The sequence below is a fragment of the Branchiostoma belcheri genome, unplaced genomic scaffold (assembly GCF_001625305.1).
Source record: "Branchiostoma belcheri isolate BF01 breed outbred unplaced genomic scaffold, Haploidv18h27 scaffold1, whole genome shotgun sequence".
NCBI lineage: Eukaryota > Metazoa > Chordata > Leptocardii > Amphioxiformes > Branchiostomatidae > Branchiostoma > Branchiostoma belcheri.
The window spans coordinates 10,443,229-10,465,021 of NW_017802379.1; the positions used below are offsets into that span (position 1 = coordinate 10,443,229).

Sequence of the window (21,793 nt, forward strand, 5' to 3'; positions counted from 1 at the left end):
TGAAATAAAGAAAACTGTCCGACTCAAATCTTAATTTTGTTATACTGTTCTCTAAAATGCAAAAATGTGGAATTTTCGGAGAGATTTGGGGTCGGTTTAAATCAGTTGTTTGGTTATTGACGTCGATTGTTCTAGAATAAGCATTCGACGCGTTGAGAGTGATTTCACGCACATTTAAGCATTGTAATAAAAACACCAACATTTGAGCTATACGCAGTGCTGATTTTATTACATTTGGACAAGAGAGTCCCCGTGAAACTGTTTATTATTGATGAAAAGAATGTTTACCGCTGAGACCGGCTCCACGGACGCCGCGCGTGGAACCCCGGTAACCTGATACCCTCCGTAGAATTGGAAACTTTACCCTAGAAATTGACCGCCGTGATTTCAAACGTTAGGTTGATGTTACAAACTTTCATTATGACCGAGCTCTACATATGCATGCATAGGATAGTTATACTTATCCTTCAAAGGGCATATTAAGCTTCTAATAAATACATACATACATGTGGTTATGTATCTTATGTATTAGAAAACTACCAACAAGAAATATATGTATGTATCAACGGTTTCAGTTTTAATTCAAGAAAACAGTATTCGAATTTCACGTGTTTTGCACCTTACAGAAAACTGCTGGTGCGAACTGAGCAGTTAGATGCTGATGGCGTTGGGAATCTCCAGTTAGATGCTGATGGCGTTGGGAATCTCCAGTTAGATGCTGAAGGCGTTGGGAATCTCCAGGTAGATGCTGATGGCGTTGGGAATCTCAAGTTAGATGCCGATGGCGTTGGGAATCTCCAGTTAGATGCTGATGGCGTTGGGAATCTCTCGCGGATCCAGGTAGTCATACGGCTGCGAACGCTCAGTAGAGTTCTTGTGCTCGATATCCAGTGCGATTTTGACCAGGTCTTGGTTGAAGCTATTCAGGCGAAAAAAAAAACGAATTCTAAAATTATACAGAGCATTTTTTTAATTTTGTTAATTTCATTAAGACTTTATGGCACTTTCCAATGTCACTTGATTGTGATGGTGTGCCAGAATATCAAACATATGGCAAACAATAATCACAGTGGCTATTTGAACGGGTTTAACCAATGGCGACGACAATGAAGTTAGATGCTTCCACGCCCTACACGGGCCAAATGCACTAAGTTAGATACCTTTGGTATAAGGGTAAGAGAAATAAATACTAGTATAATATATTCCGTCTATATCTACAAGGCCTCTTTTTCAGATATATCGTACTTTAATAGCTAGATGTCATTATATGCTTGAACAATTCATCCTTTGTGAAAGGCGGCAAGCAATGCAATTGCATGACGACAAAACAAAATATTCTGGACGAGGAAATCTGTCTGATATTGACATTTACTACCATTTCTCACAATTAGCACATTCCGTCATTATTCCATACTTTATGAGATTGAATCAGCCCAATAACAAGCCGTGTGAGGAGTCCCTATATTTTTTGGTACCAACCATAAATTGCTAGAATCAATCTACGATACAAAACAAGCAACAATTTTCCGTCAGCTACATCATATTTTTTGTCTCAGATACTTAGAATGACTCATCCTTTATCTAATGATATGTTAATGAATCCGAATTGTACCCGACATCGTTAACTGTTCCTGATTGTTTACTGTTGTATCCTGTTATGAGGGCAAGTCCTTTATAATAGCCTCCTGCTAGGTGGGCAGTCCTGGCTGTATATCTGTTTATGCAGTTTAATAAATCAAATCAAATCTATGGAATACTATACTGTGTTGATTCAACTTACTACATTAAGATAATGACCAGACATCGAATCTAAATTGCAGTTTTGTCGTCCTCAAATTGCATTGGATGCCTTTAATTGTGCATATTTCTGTTCTAATTATAGAGAATTAACAAGCTTAAGGCAAGGACAACAGTTACACTTACGTATCAATGACTCTTTCCGCCTTTTGCCCCTGGAAGTACTTGACCTCAAATTGCCCGAGAGGCTGCGTTGCGCGCTCGCTCAGGACTCCTGTCAGCAAATTGATCATCACAGTTTGAAACTTCCCAGGCAGTGCGTTCAGGACGTCTTCTTCCGTCAGCATGTCCTAAAAACAGGAGAGTTGCAATTAATTGTTAGTCTTTGTTCTATCCAAGACCATGCTTTATCCATAATCATCCATTGGCAACCCTCCACCACCACACGGTGACGACGGTTAGTAAGGTATGAATTAAACCAAGCAAGAAGATTCCTGCCAAAGCCAAATGTTTGTAGCTTGTGGGTCAAAAGGGTATGAGAAACAGAATCAAATGCTTTGGCAAAGTCGAGAAATAACATGTCTACTTGCCCCTCTGTCTAGTATGGACCCTACATTGTGGTATGTTTCCATAAGCTGAGTGTTGGAACGGCCGGGTGTAAACCCACGTTGAACACCGTGAATGGTCCCACGCAATAAAGGAAATACAGCATTGTAAAGACAACGTTCCATAACCTTGCTTACAAGAGATAATAGAAACACTGGTCTCTAGTTAGCAACATTCTCCTTATCGCCCTTTTTGGGGGGCAGGTGACACATTGGTTTCCTTCCACTCACTAGGGACCTGACCAAGTAAGATTGACTTATTGAATAACGTTGTTAAAAACGGTGCGAGAACCTTAGCACAGCTCTTCAGTACATATCCAGATATGCTGTTGGAGAACAGCTTAATGCTCTCTCTATATACAATATAAAGATAGCTAAACCTTAGTCCTCGGAGGTTCTCCCTCCAGCACGAGCGGCATGTTGGGTACGAAGGCGTACTGGTCCCACTGCATGAAGTTGACGGCTGCGTGCTGCACACTGGCGGTGAAGATGATGGAGGTCAGGATCTGGATCAGCTGATTCACGTTGGACAATGTACCGTTCCCAGGAACCCCCTGTGTGTAAGATATGAAAGATAAATGAGTGAATATGCATGAATGATTGGATTTTATTGCTCGATAATCGTGGTACAATGTGTAGAATCAAGACATGCACAGTAACTGTTGTAACTACAGAATATTATCTATAACGGTGTTTGTGTTACCATATATGTAAAACCATATATGGGTGATTTGGTCTTGCTTTTGGAATGAAGTATGCAGAAATTGGATATGGCAGGAATATATGCTACGATATGCTACGCAGGCAATTCACGTCATAGCTACCTTTGTCATGTAGACTTTAGTTATTTCATACTCTATGTCGTTGTTCTTTTATGTTTTGTAATTTGCAATTAACTTCCGGGCACGAATTTGCAATAAACTTTTTAATTAAAATATTGCATTGGAGGCTGAAACTTCACATATATGAATATATAATACATATATCTATAGATCAAGTTCATTTCCAACTCTTTACTAGTTGCACATCATCATCCATAGACGAAGGGATATGATATCTATTTGGATATTATTTGTTGTTAAAAGTCTATAATTTGGTGCCATGTTTCTTATGTTAGAACATTAGTTTAAGTTGACATAGACATTAAAGTGAGATCAGATTATCACCATTTACAACGATTATTCAATGAAGTACCTGGATTCCACTGTCAACAAGAGCTTTTGCGAAATTCTGAATCTCGCTATCCTCGTTCAGTTTGGTAGAGTTTCCTTTCCCTAAATGAGTATTAGATAATTAGATTATAGATACAAGATGAAATATTGAAAGAGGATGTACCAGGGGTTATCAGAACCAATAAACCGGAATTTGTTTATCTGTGTGCATACATTTATTAGATTATCGCAATGGAGCTGTTCAGTATTTAAGGGAACGAATTAGCCCTGGAACACAAAACTGTATACGTCAACGTACCTTAGCATTCAATATATTTAAAATTATTTGCAAGTATCATAATGAAAATCTCTGCCGGGTTTTCTCATGCAATGATACAATTATGACAGCTTACCATCGGGACTATAGAAGTGTCCCACAACTTTAGTGACATGGTTCTTGATAACCTCATAGATGGGAAGAGCATCGTCGCGATAGTAGTAGTTGGGCAGATCGTCTGCGTTGTCAACCTAGCATAAAAACAAAATTGATACAAATACACAAAAGAAGCCAACATCATAGGTTCTAATTTCTCCATGTTTACCGACGACGAAAAAAAACTCGCGTTACAGAATATTGCATTCTAGAAAGCAACAAACGCAACAATTTTAGTTTTAGAACCTTAACAGAACATTACAGTAGGCCCATCTGTCTCATTGTCATTGTTTTTCATAAATGTAAACCTTTCTAGTTATTTGCAGTTATCCTTCGTGCAGGAACATTCAATAAACGTTCCATGATACCAGGGTATCTCTGTTATCATCACTAGAGTCACAAATGTGTTCCATATGCACGTTTTCGTCATAAAATACGTGAACTTGGCGGGCCGCGGGACAAAGCTACTCGGTTTAAAAAAACCTTAACTGCACCTTACCAAGATGAACGGCCTTCCATCGCAACAAATAACTAACATAAAAACAACACTTTTAAGTGCTCTGCATAACAGGAGCTTTCTGACTAATTTGCATTATCTTGTCTTGACTTGTCTGTCTTTTGTTCCCTTTTCGACTTAAAAAAATGTCTTCACTTTATTTGCATATCAATCAATAGTTTGTGCTTATAAACCTGCAATTCTACCCTGGTCTCTCAGTCACTGACGAAAGCTATTGGATACTAGCCGAAACGTCTGACCGTTTCAAAAATCATATCCAGTTGCTTGAGTAACTGCTTTTTGGCGTATCGTATTACCTGGATGTCTAACCTTCATCGACGTAACTAATATAAAGCTTTGTAACTGCTGCTCTTCATACATGCACACATACACATACAGTAGAATGTACCAAAGATAAGAAATACATAATACTGGACAGTCGTTAAACATCTTAAGAGTATAAAGATAATACTTACGCCACGGTTTTTGAGGTCCTTTGGCAGAGTACCATCAGTATCGAGACGCCAAGTTTTCACCCTATTTCAGTAGAAAGAAAACAAAGAAACTGGCAAACGTTAACAATAATTAGCCGTAACATTAATTAACAATTATCATTATTTTGGCCACATTGACTTAATTTAATGGATGACATCCACAGAAGACCCCAAAACTACTTTAGAGGGGGCGAATAAAACATCAAGCCAAAAATAAAAACTGCTGAACCACAGCTGGTAATGCGAATTTCAATAGTACATAACTACTTTGACGACACATGCTGACCTTTTGTGGTAATTATAATCTGCACCGTATACGTATTGAGTTTTTTTTAGTTGCGTGGAGCGTGGGCATCCTGGGTGCCATCCACTTCAGACTACTGGGGATGGCACTCAGGCTTGAGCCTCCTCGGAGGCGATTTTTTTAGAACAGGCGAAAATAAATCCATAAAATTTAATCAGTGCGTGGTTGTGTGGCGTAATGGCAGAGTGCTCGACTCCATACCAAACGGTCCTGGGTTCGAGTCCTGACATATCACCGATCTTGTGTCCTTGGGAAAGGCACTTTACACGACTTTTCTCACTTCGCTCTGGTGAAAATGAGTATTGTCCTGTCCTTTATTTGTCCTCTGCGTTGGTGGCGGCATAAGATAAGTTAAAAAAATGAGTGTGTGGTCACCATGTCTACTCATAAAATTAGAATAAGAAAATCAGTGTGTTATCAAATAGATATATTGCCTCACCTTCTCCTGATGAGCTCAAAGCTTCCCTGTGCTCCGATCTGGGTAGTTTGATCCAAACCGCCACCCTTGGCCATCAACGTACCCAGGGCCAGACTATGGGAAGTACAAAACGGAAAATTGTTTGCCTGAACCTCGGCCAAGGTAAATACGACGTTTCTGATCTACGACTTGTAAAGACAATCCGGGATGACAACATCTTCAAGTCCAATAGACATTAATAACAAAACAAACACTAATCCACCAATAATGTTAATGTTAATGTCAATACCTTTATTGTACATTCATGCCACGACGGGCTAGGTACAGGTCAAGATACTGATAATAATATACCACTGTTTTCATTACAACACACTGGCATAAGATAAGAGCAAAAAGGAATATGATGCATTTTGGCCCTTATGATGCACAAGCAGTATGCAAGCATATTCCTGCGGGAACCATACATATATATGCCTTGCTTTGGACATACAGTACCATCTATATAGCGCCCTGTGTACATGTATGTACCATTTGGGGGCGTTTCTCGTGCAACGCATCACAGCGCATCGAAACGCAACGAATGCGGAGGTAACTATGCCACTGCAGGGCAGAAAAAAGTCACGGGTCTGTGACCTGATTACGACTTCAAATACAGTGTACTTGAAAATATTGTGTAAAAAAGTCCAGCAGGACATGCAAGGATTAAATGTATTGCTTGCAGACAGCCATCTCGACATGCAAGGTATGTGGTGGGTCCGTATCCCTCCTTGTGCACGACTTAACATGTTACTTGTTCTACAATGTATGTATATATTCTGGTTTCTCTACTATGAGGCATTGCAAGAAAACAGTATGTGGACTCACTTGTTGATGGCGAACATGTAGATGAAATGCGGCTCCAAGACGCGGTGCATCGGGTGTGAGATGGACAGGTTTTGCTTGGCCGCCAGGTTGCAGGCCTCAACAAGAAGATGCGTGAAACCTGGAAAGGAAGAAACATAGAAGCGATCACTACGTAAACATTCCGTACCAGCTCAGAGAACAACAAGGATCAGTCATAAATGCAAGTACACAAGTACATATACCTGTTGTAATATGGGCCGTCAAAAATACGTAAATAGAATCCTTTTTCTAGCTCGTAGCCGATTTCTTTAGTAGTAGAACTACTACATAAATACTATCATCTTATTTACCAAGATCTCTCTCAACGGAATGGAATAGCGAATTAAAGAACATACTGACACATGGCAAACCATGCTTTGTGCATGTAGGGCAATGAAAGCCTCAAGGTCACAAATTCCACCAAAGATTGTAAATTAATAACCCTCATTCAATACTAAATCGTCTTTTGCAAGGTAAACTAGTTTCCTAGTACTTTTGCTATATGCCATACGTTGTACCTTGGAAAATTCATATGCAATAAAGTTTGTACGCGTATGTTATTACATACAGCGATATTGCGTCAAGTAATAAAACGTACCAAGATGAGGCACGGCCTCATGGTAGTTCGCATCTGCGCAGTTGAACCACATCTTGGCCATTCGCCACATGTTAGGTGGGTCATTCGGCAGGAACACCTGCAAATGGGTAATGGTGTAACTCAACAGTCAACATTTCCAAACCTATACCTAACAGGTTAGCTTATTGGCTGTTTGTATGTGGCCCAGTGGGACTCCGCGAGGGGTACCCTAGCTAGGCCTTCCTTAGAGGGTTAGGATAGTGGAATCCGGCAAAACATAGGGTCAATGGCCAACAAGGGGAGTGGTTCGCACTAAAGGTCTAAGCCTTAGTTAAATTAAATTACTACTAGTACAGCAAACCATAAATACTTTCTTGTGTTATGCTGTCAAGCATTAAACATACATTGCTACCGAAATATACACAACCACAAACAACATCACTAAAGGCATAACGGTAATACCGTTCTTGTCGAAGTTAATTGAAGTCCTCTCTCTGTCACGAATATATAGTATGTTCTTAGTATCAAGTAGACATAGGACCTTAAATTAGTAGAAGTAGAACTTAATGTTAGCACAGTGTTTTATACCATTCTTCAAAACATTCTGTGGTAATTGTGGTAATTGTGGTAAATTAGCCCTCGGGCATGAATTTGCAATAAAGAACTATTATTAAAGAAAAATAACACAAACACGTACCGGGTGTTGTTGTCCCCCTTCGTTTGGGTACAGTTGGATGGCCACCGGTACGAGGTCCTTCTTGTCATTGACGAAGAACAGGCCGAATGGAGCGCACATCTATATCAGAAACATGTCAGAATTCAGTCAACAACTGCAGGTGTAAAGCTGGCATTCGTGAGGACTACATAAATGATTGGTGGAACAATAACAAGTTTTGAAGGACAGAAATTTCTCAACTCCACTTGAGAATCTCCCTTTGGTCAGGGATACACTTTCAGATGGCACATTAAGTCCTATGTTTGAGGAGAGCCAAAAATAGAGCACGAGAATAGAAATCCATCCAACAAAACTAACAATCGAGTACTCACTGGCCTGGCCTTCGTGGTGTTGGCCATGGAGGTGGCCGCCATGATGGTATGATCCACGTAGTACAGCCGCTTCTTCTGGATGGCATCTTCCAGCTTCAGACCTTGCAGGAAAGGCTCAACTATTTCAGCCGTCACTCCAAACCTGATGAGGAAAAAAAAGTGAGTTTGTAGGTTTATGATTCAATGGCTAACAACGTTCTTTGCACACAATGAGATGTTAAACCTGCTAACGTTTTTGCAATCCTTTTACATCTTACGTTTACATTCCTCATGATTGTACTTCCCACTAAAATGTACATTTAGGACCTCGCCACTACAGCTCTTCCTAGTAATTAGAAGTAGGGAAGTCAGTCATAGAGGATGAAGTGCCAAAACGATGGTACACATCTCTTTGTTGTATGCCAAGAACTTTATTCACCTGCCATAGAAGCTTTCTCTCAACGTATTTCAATGTAATATTCAATGTCAATGAGACGACTATCATCGATATCAAATTTCCGTCCCAGTGCAACTTACCCCTTTGGGATCTCCGTGCACAGACGGATGGATGTAGGGTTGACTCCTGCCAGGCGCTGCCAACCGAAATTCTCGTCGGTCCTCCAATGAGCTTTCCCCTAAGTTGAACAGCAAGCAGTAATGAATGTATATGCCCAGAATGTCACAAAGATGGAAACGACATTGCAGGTAACAAGGATACACCAAATTAATAGCAATGGAATGGAACAGTAATACATGTAGACATCATCCTCTCATGCATTAAGGTCCAGTAACTGTCTTTCGTTCTCACTAGGTAAAGTCTCTGTCACACATTTAAGAACTGGGTATCCAGAGCACTAGCCGAACGCCTTCCGACCATAATTCGGAGTAGATCGGCGCAAAGTAGCTGGTGTTCGGCGAATTTTCCAAATTTTCGACGACCGCTGTCGTCTTCATCAGGATAATTAATGACCAATCACTTCACGACGTGATCTCGCGAGAGTTACGGTTTACAAAGTCTCGTGTGAATAAGGTCACGTGTTTGTAAACCGTAACTCTCGCGAGATCACGTCGTGAAGTGATTAGTCATTAATTATCCCGATGAAGGCGACAGCGGTCGTCGAAAATTGGATCGCTCTGTAACTTATGTGTTGGAATAAAGTTCAATGTTTTACTATTATTACTCCCAACACAGATGAACTTTCATGACAAACATAAAAAATACATAAACATGGAGGATCGACTATGGTTGGCTGGTGTTCGGCTGTACGTCACCAGAACATCAGCCAACCATTCAGGAGTAAGTCAGCAGTGTTCAAGGATCAACTTTGACTCAAAGTCGATTCGATTCTTCTAGAAAGGTAGGCATGGTCTAAATCTGGTCAGACTGTTACCGAACGTCAGCCGAATCCAGTCGGATGTCTGGAAGTTTCTCTCACCTTCGGCACTTTCCCTAGTGGAAAGATTTGCTCTATGCTGTCGAACGAGTCCCATCGGCCGTCCTGACTGAGAAACTTTCCCAGCAGTATGCCCACGTTTGTCATGCCAAGAATAGCCACCGACTCCGCCAGGGCGAGCTGTTTATTGTTTATTTATTATTTGCAAGTACAAAAAAAGTTACATAATCAAACAATAACAATAAGAGAATATGCGGGGCCAGAAACCTAGGTGGTTTTTTAAAGGGCCTACCCCAAACAAAGGTAACTATGTCGGCAGAACATAGCTGTAAACATAGCTTTGGTTATTTATCCCATTTATTTACTACCAAAAAGAAATTGTCTTTGAAAAGCGTGCTAACTGCGCATTGAAATGGGCTAAAGGTTGCATACAAACAATGACGCATTTTTAAACAGATTATGAAATTATCAAGTCTATCATCAATTTTCCTTCTAGTAAAAAAAGGGCTACCACCCAATTTAGCCAATTTTTTTAAACCAAAAAGTAATTGAATCTTTCTCTGCAGATCTGGTAAAAAAATAGGCTAGCACCCCCTTTAGTCCATTTTTTTTACCGAAATGTAATACATTGAATCTTTCTCTGGTAAGAAAATGGGCTAGCACCTCCTTTAGCCCATTTTTTTACCAAACGGTATTCCATTGAATCTTTCTCTGGTAAAAAAAATGGGCTAGCACCCCCTTTAGCCCATTTTTTTACCGAAAGGTAATACATTGAATCTTTCTCTGGTAAAAAAAGGGGCTAGCACCCCCTTTAGCCCATTTTTTTACCAAAAGGTATTGTATTGAATCTTTCTCTGGTTAAAAAAATGGGCTTGCACACATGACGTTTAACACATTTTTTTCGGCTTAACACATTTTTCTACCTCGAATAATTATAAGTACTTATAAATAGTCAAGTCTGTAAATATGGTTTTAGAAATAAAGGGATTCATGAGTAAGCTGCACGTGAACGATTGGAGGGGAGGCAGTAGTAGGTGTAAAATTGATATTCACAATCCAGATTGTTTTGTGTCGCTACGTGAGCTATATGCCACTCAGTGAATGGTATTGATGATGTGAATATATAATATTGAAGTGACAAGTACCGTTTGCTTATCTGAAAACGACGCCTCAATAGGTAGCTTCTTCAGCTGTGTGTGTGAGAGAGAGAAGATTATGTGTAAATCTATTAAAGAAACGAGTAAACCGTATACATAACAAGAATTACAATCTTCCAAAAAATAGCTTCATCAGGTTGGTATACCGGTAAAGTGTAGGATACAAGAATTTCTTTTTGAGAAGCAGAACTCCAGTCAGAAGCTCTGAGGATGGTGTCTGACAGACATCGAAATGTCAGCAAGGTAAACAGTTTGGTTGTGTGAAAGAAAACTCTTGTAGCCAAGAATTACAATCAAATTACAATCACTTTACAATATGGTGGGATATTCTAGTTTTTTATATCAAGGTTATGCCCGAGGGCTAATATAATTGCAAGCTGACAAAGGCCATGAGTACGGATGTAGAATGGCATAAACCATGTGCTAACATAAAGTTCTACGCCTACTAATGTAAGGTTCTATCTCTAAAACTAATAGCGTATGTATATGTGACAGATGTTATACATAAACAAGTAAGCTTAGAGAAGCATGGCAACCATACGTATCATACCATTGGCAGAAGGCCTTCCACGGGGTTGAAGGAGTCGTAGCGCTCCCGCATCACTTTGAGCTCAGTCTGCCTCTGATGGGTCCGCTTCTCGTGCTGAGGGAGGACACAACCGCCTGGAACCAGCCACACAGAGGTACCTGTTAGCACAAATAGGTCAGTTGTAGCAAAAACTTATCTCCAAGCAGATCTTTTGGTGGAGGTAAGACAGTATCAAATTGGCCAGTCTAGTCGGGAAATGCATACATACTGGCCAATTTGATACTGTCTTACCCCCACCAAAAGATCTGCTTGAAGGTTAGCAAAAACAACAACAACAACAACAACAACAACAACATACAAACAACAAATTGTGAGTCTAGTCTGATACCAAGGGTCTCGACATTGACATTGAGCACTGAGAGGACTTTGCCAATGGCAATGATCGACCCAGATGGAGTTCCACACTGTCCAGGCAGCTGAACTCAGGGAAAGCTAGACGCAGCGCAGAAGAGAAGAGGACGCGGACATTCTTTTTCTAGAACTATGATCGCAAAGTGGAACTTGCTGCCACCAAGTAAAGAAGGGGCATCATCATTAGATAACTTTTAACACTATTTAGAGGTACAATATAAATGTTCAAAGGTTAGGTGTAGCAAGTCGTTCTGTGTAACGTAGCTGCTGCGCCGCGCGCCTGCGAAGCTGGTGTGTTACGCCGAAGGGTTGTTATACCGGCTATACAAATACAGATACCTGGTGCAAGCCAGCGATCCACAGGGAAGTAGAAAGTCGGCCCGTTGCTCTTTGGTTCAAACTGAACGGAAAGAGAGTTGCAGAACCAGGCGTCACCCGGTGCCCAGTTGCCCAGTGATAACTTCAGCTCCTGAATAGGGGGCGTCATGTCACCACACTGCAAAGTGTACCTGAAAATAGATTTTCTTAAAGCTGCATCATGTCTCATCAGGACGATACAAATCAGTGAAATTTTGGGTCAATTATTTACAGACAGTTGAATTAACCCTACTCCATTGCAAATATGTGCTATTCTGGAAGTTAAGATGCGAAAATATGATGTCTTACGAATGCGTCTAAAAGCTTGAAACACAGATGTCAGCCATGTTTGTTTACATTCTGGTAGTATGTGGTGGCACCACGATCTCGTATGGGCTGTTTAAGCCTCAACTACAAATGTCAGAAATGTGAGATGATTGCACAAATATTTTGAAAAGTAGAAGTAAATTATAATCACACACGAATATATCTTCGATTATTTCAATTTTGCAAAAAACTTACATAATGGCCCTTTAAATTTGCAAATCATTGGTTACCAAATAGAAAGGATAATAAAATTTGGACAGATCATATAAAAGATAGATTGTTAACATTCTAATAAGTTAGGAAATGACACAGAATGTTATGTTGAAGCTTGAAGTGGAATTTCGAAAAGTGGCAAAGGTGTAAAAGGTCTAAAAATTGTTATTGTATTGTGTGCAATTTGCAAGAATTCTAGGAATGGTACAGGCACTTTGTCCACAGGCATGCGGAATGTCCACAGGCATTTATCTGACCCACATCTATGCCCACATTCCTGGAACCCTTGGGAAGACCTCTCTGCCCCTGATGGTCCTACTTTCTGTGACCCCGGGGCTCTTTCACTATACACTCAGGGGGGGGGGGGTACACTGTATCTGTCTAGATTTAACAGATACCAAGTCTTCCTCAAAATCATGAAATGATGGCAGTGCCATGCAAACAATAACCCTAACAGCAACCACCGTCGCCATGGCAATGTATATTTTCATTGCCAGTCTTGTTTAAGTTTTGGATTTTCCCATGTAAGACTGAGAGGAGGGGTTTTGTTACTTACTCTCCCTCTGTCCCCCTTTGGTGATCATATTGTAACCATACGTCAAGACTCAGGTCACCAGATTCCTTTCCACCGGAGTCCACAAAGTTGATGTACACTGTCCCGTAGGTCCCTGCTCCGAGGTAGTTCCCCGTCTTTGTTTTGACGAGAATCTCCATTGGTCCCTTCAGCCGTCCAGCTTTTGCCTAGAAACAAAACGTTAGAAAATGGCTGAAGAGATTCATTTGTCACGTATAGATACGGTTACTAGAGGATTCTTTCGGCAGTGACAAGTTGGAAGGGTAAGGATACTGACCTCCAATTTTATATAGGTATATATTTAAGTTTACAACGAGGGGACCCGTGTAGTCTGTAAAATAATACCGGGTAACGGATCTATAGCGACCGGCAGCCTTTGTCCAAGACGACGCCATATTAGTAGCCCCCCCGTAGCACATAGCTCCCTTTTCTTGCCATCGACCATATGGTTCTAAGTGACAAAATATTCCGTGGCCGCAAAACGTATTCAGAAGCGACTGTTTTACAAAATACTTGTAAACCTTACATCTGTAACAATATTTCATGAATTCAAGAAATACACATTCGTACTCACAGCTTTAGTCGCAATTCTTAAAGAAGCTATAAGATTTCTACCCCGTCTCAGACATGGTGTTCAGCAAGACTGGGTGGACTACTGACAATTATCAGTGCACTTCGCCCTATCATGACTCTACGTTACTTAGGGATAGTCTCCAAAGCAGGCTTCTTAGGGCGTTTTGATACGGACATCTTCCGTGTGCTTCTGATAACGACCAAATGTTCTGAGCAACGCCGTGTTCTAATGACTGAGTTATGAACATTGAGTACGACAGAGATCAGAAACAATTTTGTATTCTGCACAGAAAAGAGTGAAGAAAAAGCCCGTAGAGGCCTGCTAAGCAGATTATGACAAGAGAAGAGGTAACCTCGATATTAATCATCAGCGCCGGCAGCACTCTGCCTGAATTTTCTGCCTGATTTCAAAGGAGATGAAGTGTAAATTGTAGCGTTAATTCTCAGACTGAGTTAAAATATTCCGTGGCACTGGGGTTTTAAGATAGCAAAATGCATTGTATGTTCGTTATAAGAAGTTACGTCTGAATGTATTTCCATATACGTTCATACCATTTTCCCTGATAATCGACATAATGGTATAACGTTAACCTTTGATCTTTGTACTCATAAAATAGGCGGGAAAACTGGTCGTACTGCTTAATCCAGCTCACGTCTCCTGTGCATGTTAAGAAGTTGATTTATGATATGATCGTGCTGGTGTCTGTTTGGCTTTTTTTCTGTCTAGACGTTCTCTTCAACATCTATGTTCATGAGTCAATAATTAAATATAAGGTACCTTCATGCGGCAAGTTTAAACTGTAATTTCCAACGCAAGAAATTGGACTCACCCAAATTTTCGACTGTACAACTCCAGTCTTTGTCAATTACAGTTTAAAACTTGCTGCATAATGACTTCTACCAACACAGATGAACTTCCGAGATAAGGTACCTTCATGTTAATGTACAATGGAACATGTGCATTTGCAGTCTATAGCCGTAACTAATCCATAGATTACAACATTTAAGGTATTATGAACAAGATTGAACACAAAAAAGTGGACTAACCCAAATTGTCGGCTGTACAACTCCAGTCTTTGTCAATTACAGTTTAAACTTGCTGCATAATGACTTATACCAACACAGATGAACTTTCAAGATAAGGTACCTTCATGTCAATGTGCAATGGAACATGTGCATTTGTAGACTATAGTAGTACCCCATCCATAGATAACAACCTTTAAGGTATTATGAACAAGATTGAACACAAAAAAAAGTGGACTTACCCAAATTTTCGACTGTACAGCTCCAGTCGTTGTCAAGGAAGCGGTGGAGTGCTCATTCCTTGACAAGGAATGGAGTTGTACAGTGCAAAATTTGAGTGAGTCCATTTTTTCGTGTTGGCAATTGCAGTTCAATATCGTTCATAATGACTTCTACCATAACAGACGATATTTCAAGATAACCTGTGTGGCAGTGTACGTGACTCTATATAAGACGAAGCAGACCCGAACATAGCTGTGTTCAACTCAAAATGATATAATAATTGACGTGTTTATGTACAGTATAGTTTTACACGGGATCGAATAAGGGATTGAAATTTGTTTAAAGAATGCATGTTTTAGTATCAAGTTATCCAGTGAAATCAAGTGTGTGTATCACAACAAAGATGCCCTTTTACATTGTCTGGCAAAGGGAATGGACCACGTGACTAGCAGTGACTAACATTTGACCTCTACCTCAACAGGGAAGGGGGGCTACAGGTAGATGTCTCAGGCACTTGAACTTGTTGCTCTCAGCCCCAAGGACAGACAACACTTAAGCTCGTGTTCTGAAACAATAGGAGCTTCTTTGCTAATTTGCATCATCCTTGTCTAACGTTTGTTTTCTCTTGGACTTAAAAAAAAAACTGTCTTCGCGTATTTTCATATCAATCAATAGTTTGTGCTTACAAACCTGCATTTCTCCTGCAGTCTCTTAGTCACTGACGAAAGGTATTGGATGCATTCATTCATACATACATACATACATACATACGTACACACGTATAGACACACGCGTATACATGCACGTGCATACAGGTGTACATATAAACACAGGCAGATACACAGACACACAGGGGCGCATACACAACATTAAGTCAAATTGAGCCCCTAAAGCTATTTTCCCAACCAACAACAGTGGCGTGTTCTGGACGCAGTGTTCATGTTTGATTTTTTCGAACAATCCGTGCATTGGTTTTATAATAGTTCACACAAGTACTGCAACATTCTGAGAACCTTCTTACGAACATGCACTCGCAAACAGATTCATAAAAAAACACCTTCGTTCGCCAAAGTTAGGACGTGACTAGGGGGCGTGTCTGGGGGCATGCAAAGTCTACAACAACCGTCGATGTCTACTGTATTGACCTTTCGCCAATACAGTTATATGGCAGCTATAGTCGGCAAGTTTGAGTCCAAAAATTAAGTTCGCCATTAGAAACGTCACTGTACACATTGCAGAAGAAATGTTGTTAGCAAGCTTAAACAAAGAATGTCCCTAATATATCCTAGTGTACTCACCAGTCAAGACGAGAAGCGTACAGTACGTTGCGGTGTGTAAGGCCCGGTCTGAATTAATTACCTGTACTCCCGGACCAACTACAGGTTTGGCCTTGGAAAATAAATTTTGTGTATGCGGTGAACCTGAATGACGATAGCAAAACCCTGCCAGCCCTATCCTTTTTGAAGGGGTCGACCACTGTCTTGGGACGTAGAATTTGACATTCAAGTGATTAAAACTGTTTTATTGCATATTATCGCCATTTCTGTTGCGATAAAAAGTCACCTTAACTGTGTGGTGTGTGTGTAGTTAACATTATACTTATTTGTTCAGCTTATTGATGTACTAATGTGCAATGTATGTTTTTTATTATAGGTTTTGAAGATTTTAGTGACCTGATGCAGTTCAGTTTTATATTATTAAAGTGTATTTGTTGAATATCTTTAGCAGAAATCTTCGAAACGAAAGGAGGGGGGGGTCCAGTCCCAGTCCCACCGTCTGAGTAAGTTTTCATAAGGCCACACCAAGTAAATTTTATGGATGACGTCCTTTGGAGACTCCAAATCTAATGCGAGAGGGCGAAAAAAAAACAAGAAGGGCCCAAAAAAACAAGATGCCTAGATTAGAAATATACTAAGAGACAACAGATGTTAGGACAAAAATTAAATGAGGTGACACAGTGTAACAAGCAAGAAGTCTTTTATTCATCATCAAAACAGCAATAAATCAGGTGGAACGGCAGTTGTCGTCCTGTCACATTTTTGCAGGCCTGCAGAAACAAAGCATAAAAGGCAAAATTAGTTGCTGATTAACCCTTTGCATGCATTACTGCATTTCTACCTATGCAAATAGTCTATAGGAGCTTTTGAGAAAGAATATCAATAAAGGTGGAACCAAACAAAATATGTTTAGAGCTATTCTACATAAGTTGCATAATGTATTTAAGTAGGTAACAAATGTATGCCTACCTGACAAACAGGGTTTATTGTCTGGTATGCAGCTGAGTCTTCTCTGCCAGTATGGGCAGCGTTTCCTCCTCACCGCAGTTCCAGCACACCAAAGGCAGCATCGTCTTCATCACCCCTGACTTCAATCTGGCTGACTAGTAGTATAGTACTGTGCTACTGGTGAAGTGCATGTCACTGCCCTACATGAAACAGGTGGAAAAATATGGAACAATAGTCTAAAATCCAACTCTTCAGAAAAAAAATGTTTTTTTTTTTCAACATAAAGGCTTAATAGGTTATATGTTGTAGTTAAATGTACGTCTTTACTGTCCCCAAAGTGCCTTAAATTTAAAGGGTATATTCTGCAACAATCCATCTCAAATGTACCTCACTACTCACCTGTGTTGTTATTGCTACATTGTTGTGTGCTCCCAGTCCCAGCATAGGCTGGAAACATCCACTCCTGCTGACCTTGTTCTCTTGATGCTTTCATCATACCTGTATACATGTACAATACATGTACATGTGAAAAGAAAAGTGAACCTTCTGTTCCTAGTTCACAATGTGTCTTAATGCAATCAAAGAAATGGAAGAGCTGACAACGTTACTGAATTGGATATCAAAGCTAAAATGATGGGGAAAAAGAATTCTTAAGAAAATTTAGACTAAAAATCCCCCCCCAAATAGTACTTCAAAAAGAGCTTTGAGCTTGAATGCGTAGTTTGTTTACAGCTATAGATGCCAAAATACCTTACAAATCAGACTGAAAATTAGCAATTTACGTGCCAAATGTGGACCAAAAATTTAAGAATAAAAGAAAACACATATTTTGCCAACATCAAGTATAAATAACCAGAAACGAATAAACGATCATTATCCATGCAAAACACATGCAAGGAGCCTTGATACATGTATGCATTTATTTTATACTCCCCTTCTAGGAATATTTCACCCGTGTTTTTTCCGTACAAGGTACTCGATTTAAAACAGACTTCTCATACCTCAAAGCAGTCTTAGGCCTAGGACCAGCTTCAGTCGTAGCAGCTGTCTTGTCGATCAGCATACGGATGAAACACCCGAACTGCCGGAGTAAACCTCAATGCCTCTCCCGACCTTCTCGTCATTGCAGAAAAATATTTGCACTGTAGTGTGGCTGATCTTTACCGTGGCCGACAAGTACAAACCTGCGTCGCCTGCGCGCACACCTGCGTCGCCTGCGCGCACACCTGCGTCGCCTGCGCGCACACCTGCGTCGCCTGCGCGCACACCTGCGTCATCTCTGCAAAGAGCTTCCTCGTCTGCGCACGACTACCTGCGTCGTGTCTGCCAAGAGCTTCCTCACGCCTGCACAGAAAGAGCTTCCCCGTCTGCGCACGAATACCTGCGTCGTGCCTGCCAAGAGCTTCCTCACGCCTGCACAGAAAGAGATTCCTCGGCGACCTCGCTGCGCGCAACGAAAGCTCGCTGCACGGAAGAATACGTCGTCACCCCTGCCTTGTTGAAGAATGGACGGTCCCCTATTATAGGTCAAGGGTCACATCGCAGTGACACTGTTCGCCGTCGTTTTTGTTTACTTCAGTCTCAAATTTGTTTTAGTTTTTATGCTTACAATGTCCAGCGCGTTTATTAATCAATAACGGGCCCGTTAGTGATAAAATTAATTAATAGAAATCCTGCATAGATTATGTTAATATTGCCCTTACGAAATCTGCCCCCTAACACCAGAACACCTCGTCTTCAATATTCCCCGGTAAGTGCCCGTTGTTTATTTGCATGAACAAAGCGAATGATTCCAAAGAAACATTTTGAGGACATCCTATGGCAGTCTGGGCATCGATTCTTCCCGACCCGCGACGATATACACGGTTTTAGACCGGATTTGAAGTAGGCGACGATATGGGGGAAGGGGGGGGGGGCGAGGCACATGTAACGTTACAGTATAAATTCAACAAAAGCATAAATTCAACAAAATGAAGCAATCTTGTTTAAAGTAAAATAAAACATAACTAGAGATATCCCTCCAACCTTTTCCAGAATATTGAGGAGATCCATTCATTTGATTCAGAAATACACCTTGTCAAAGTTGCCTTTATTTTGTCAGCCACATTGTTTACAATGTGTGAACTTCAGGTGCTGGCATAAATTCAAAAACATCAACTGATCTTCTTCAAACTGAACTGAAACTTGACTACTTATGTCACTCCCACATATTCTGGAATATCAAAGTGATCATGACTTTTGATCCAGAAATATGGACTGTCAAAGTTGCTTAATATTTTGTCAGCCATATTGTTTACAGTGTGTGAACATCATGTGCTGGCATAAATTCAAAAATATAGAATGATCTTCTTCAAAGTCAAACAGAACATAACTGCATATCTCCTATCCCACTACTGCAGGATATAGAAGAGATCCATCATTTGATCCAGAAATATAGACTCTCAAACTTCCCAACATTTTGTCAGCCATATTGTTTACATTGTGGGAATTTCAGGTACTTGCATACATTTCAAAACCACAACAGATTTCTTTAAAAGTCAAATGAAACAAAACTACATATGTAAGTCCAACATATTGCAGGATATTGAAAATGTACATGTTTTTGATAAAGAATTATAGACTTTCAAACATGTTCAATGATTTGTCATCCATATTGTGGACACTCAAAACTGCTTTGGGTGTCAACTATAATCCTAGGGAGAAATTCTCAAACAAATAAAGGATCTTTTCCCAAATAAAGTAGAAAAGTAGTACATATATATACATATTTCTAACATATGTTGTAATTTCAAAGAGATACATTCCTATCAACCAGAAGCATGAGCATAAGAGAATGATACACCTAGTGTAAGCATTGGCCAGGTCCCCCTCCCCCACCTGCAGTAAATGTTTACTAAATGATATTCATCAATGTTTGGATTTTATTAAAAACACTCATGATCACCTATGAGCTGCACTACCAATACTAGTAATATTATTGTGGAATAGGAACCCATGATGGGGTATCAACTTAGAAAAAGCCATACAAAGTCATGGTGTATGAATAGAAATGTAATGCATGTACCAGAGGATTATGCAATGTTATGTGATGCAGTATGAAATTTGACAGTATTTTAGTTACTGATTGTCTGCAGAAAGAAAGCAAATGATTATGGTGCTTTCATCTCATTATTATTCTCTTTATTTTCTAGTTAAAGTACCGGACCAAGGGTGGTACTGGTTTGTTCTACACCAGGAATGTGGAGTTCAACCCTGCCTAAGACACCAGATCACTATCTATTGCTATCTTCCTTTTCATCATTTAATGTTAAGACCAGAATATTCGTACCTTGGTTTAAAATCTGACAGTGTATTATATATATATATATCTACGCAAGTCAAGCCATTTCATTGTTGGCATTATAATGTTCTGTGTTATGATATCTAAAGACAAGTATATGTGTATGTGGTAGGATCAATTCTAATAAGACATACCTTAATATATTGGAAGGTTATAGATACATGCATTTTGACTGGAATCATTATGATCATGATAGAAATAACTTGTTACATCACTGTGTACAATTTTGTAAATATTATTGTCGTAAACCCAAGGTATTGCCTGTGTTGTACCATGTTTTTTGCATTCCTTTTGATACACATTAAAGACAAAACCTGCCATGCAATTGTCTATGTTGCCTTATTTTTTATAGATAATCATAGTATGATTTCACAACAGTGGAAGCATTGGGATGACAAGCAAGAAGACAAGTATCATGTTAGACAAGTGTCCAATAATTTTCTGAAAATCATCCCAGTACCAAGAAATTTAATTGGAATGGCCTGAATATAAATTAAGCATAAATATTTACATATTTTAACAGCCGGACATTGTAAGCATAAAAACTAAAACAAATTTGAGACTGAAGTAAACAAAAACGACAGCGAACAGTGTCACTGCGATGTGACCCTTGACCTATAATAGGGGACCGTCCATTCTTCAACAAGGCAGGGGTGACACGTATTCTTCCGTGCAGCGAGCTTTCGTTGCGCGCAGCGAGGTCGCCGAGGAATCTCTTTCTGTGCAGGCGTGAGGAAGCTCTTGGCAGGCACGACGCAGGTATTCGTGCGCAGACGAGGAAGCTCTTTCTGTGCAGGCGTGAGGAAGCTCTTGGCAGACACGACGCAGGTAGTCGTGCGCAGACGAGGAAGCTCTTTGCAGACATGACGCAGGTATACGCGCAGGCGACGCAGGTGTGCGCGCAGGCGACGCAGGTGTGCGCGCAGGCGACGCAGGTGTGCGCGCAGGCGACGCAGGTGTGCGCGCAGGCGACGCAGGTTTGTCCTTGTCGGCCACGGTAGAAAGGCTCCTTTTCAGTGTGTCAGTCTGCAGGCAACACCGCGGACCGAGCGCACCTGGGGTCTTCTCACAAATTGAACAGACCCTTCACGGCTTAACAATGCAATGAAATACAGTTTTTCTTAGATTGTGTTTTAAGTACACAATTGCCACAATAGTTTCTTCTGTGATCAGTAGAGTGTGCCTAAATTCTTCCAGGGTTTGCCTACAGTTTGCCTACAGTACAGTTTGTATTGGGTACAAACACTAGAAATGACAAACATGAGGCCCATTATCGACCATGAGGTCTGACCGTCTGAGTGGCAAGATGCACCAACAGTAATCAA

The 21,793-nt window shown here is 40.4% G+C and overlaps 1 protein-coding gene and 2 long non-coding RNA genes across 3 annotated transcripts; 1 reads left to right on the forward strand and 2 right to left on the reverse strand.

Annotated features, from left to right (window-relative positions):
* Positions 1–611: 611 nt before the first annotated feature.
* On the reverse strand, positions 612–13,229 carry LOC109479429 (allene oxide synthase-lipoxygenase protein-like). The gene is made up of 17 exons (XM_019781426.1): positions 13,068–13,229; positions 11,954–12,123; positions 11,225–11,361; positions 10,663–10,707; positions 9,560–9,697; positions 8,661–8,758; positions 8,145–8,286; positions 7,795–7,893; positions 7,119–7,215; positions 6,503–6,620; positions 5,660–5,752; positions 4,899–4,959; positions 3,907–4,021; positions 3,537–3,610; positions 2,723–2,896; positions 1,924–2,087; positions 612–919 (listed from the first exon to the last, which is right to left on the reverse strand). The coding sequence occupies exons 1-17, from the start codon at positions 13,223–13,225 to the stop codon at positions 802–804; spliced, it is 2,001 nt and encodes a 666-aa protein (XP_019636985.1). The 5' UTR covers positions 13,226–13,229; the 3' UTR covers positions 612–801.
* Positions 13,230–16,908: 3,679 nt separating this feature from the next.
* On the reverse strand, positions 16,909–18,222 carry LOC109488252. The gene is made up of 4 exons (XR_002141329.1): positions 18,130–18,222; positions 17,528–17,626; positions 17,150–17,328; positions 16,909–16,950 (listed from the first exon to the last, which is right to left on the reverse strand). It is a non-coding gene; the product is annotated as an uncharacterized LOC109488252 (long non-coding RNA).
* Positions 18,223–19,306: 1,084 nt separating this feature from the next.
* Positions 19,307–20,793, forward strand: LOC109461554. The gene is made up of 2 exons (XR_002139697.1): positions 19,307–19,622; positions 20,320–20,793. It is a non-coding gene; the product is annotated as an uncharacterized LOC109461554 (long non-coding RNA).
* Positions 20,794–21,793: the final 1,000 nt, after the last annotated feature.

Coding starts and splice junctions, on each gene's coding strand:
- LOC109479429 (XM_019781426.1), bottom strand. CDS start 13,225: ATGGAGATTCTCGTCAAAACAAAGACGGGGAACTACCTCGGAGCAGGG. Junction 10,708..11,224: donor TGGAAGGCCTTCTGCCAATG/GTATGATACGTA, acceptor TCACACACACAG/CTGAAGAAGCTACCTATTGA. Junction 3,611..3,906: donor ACACTTCTATAGTCCCGATG/GTAAGCTGTCAT, acceptor ATTTAGGGAAAG/GAAACTCTACCAAACTGAAC.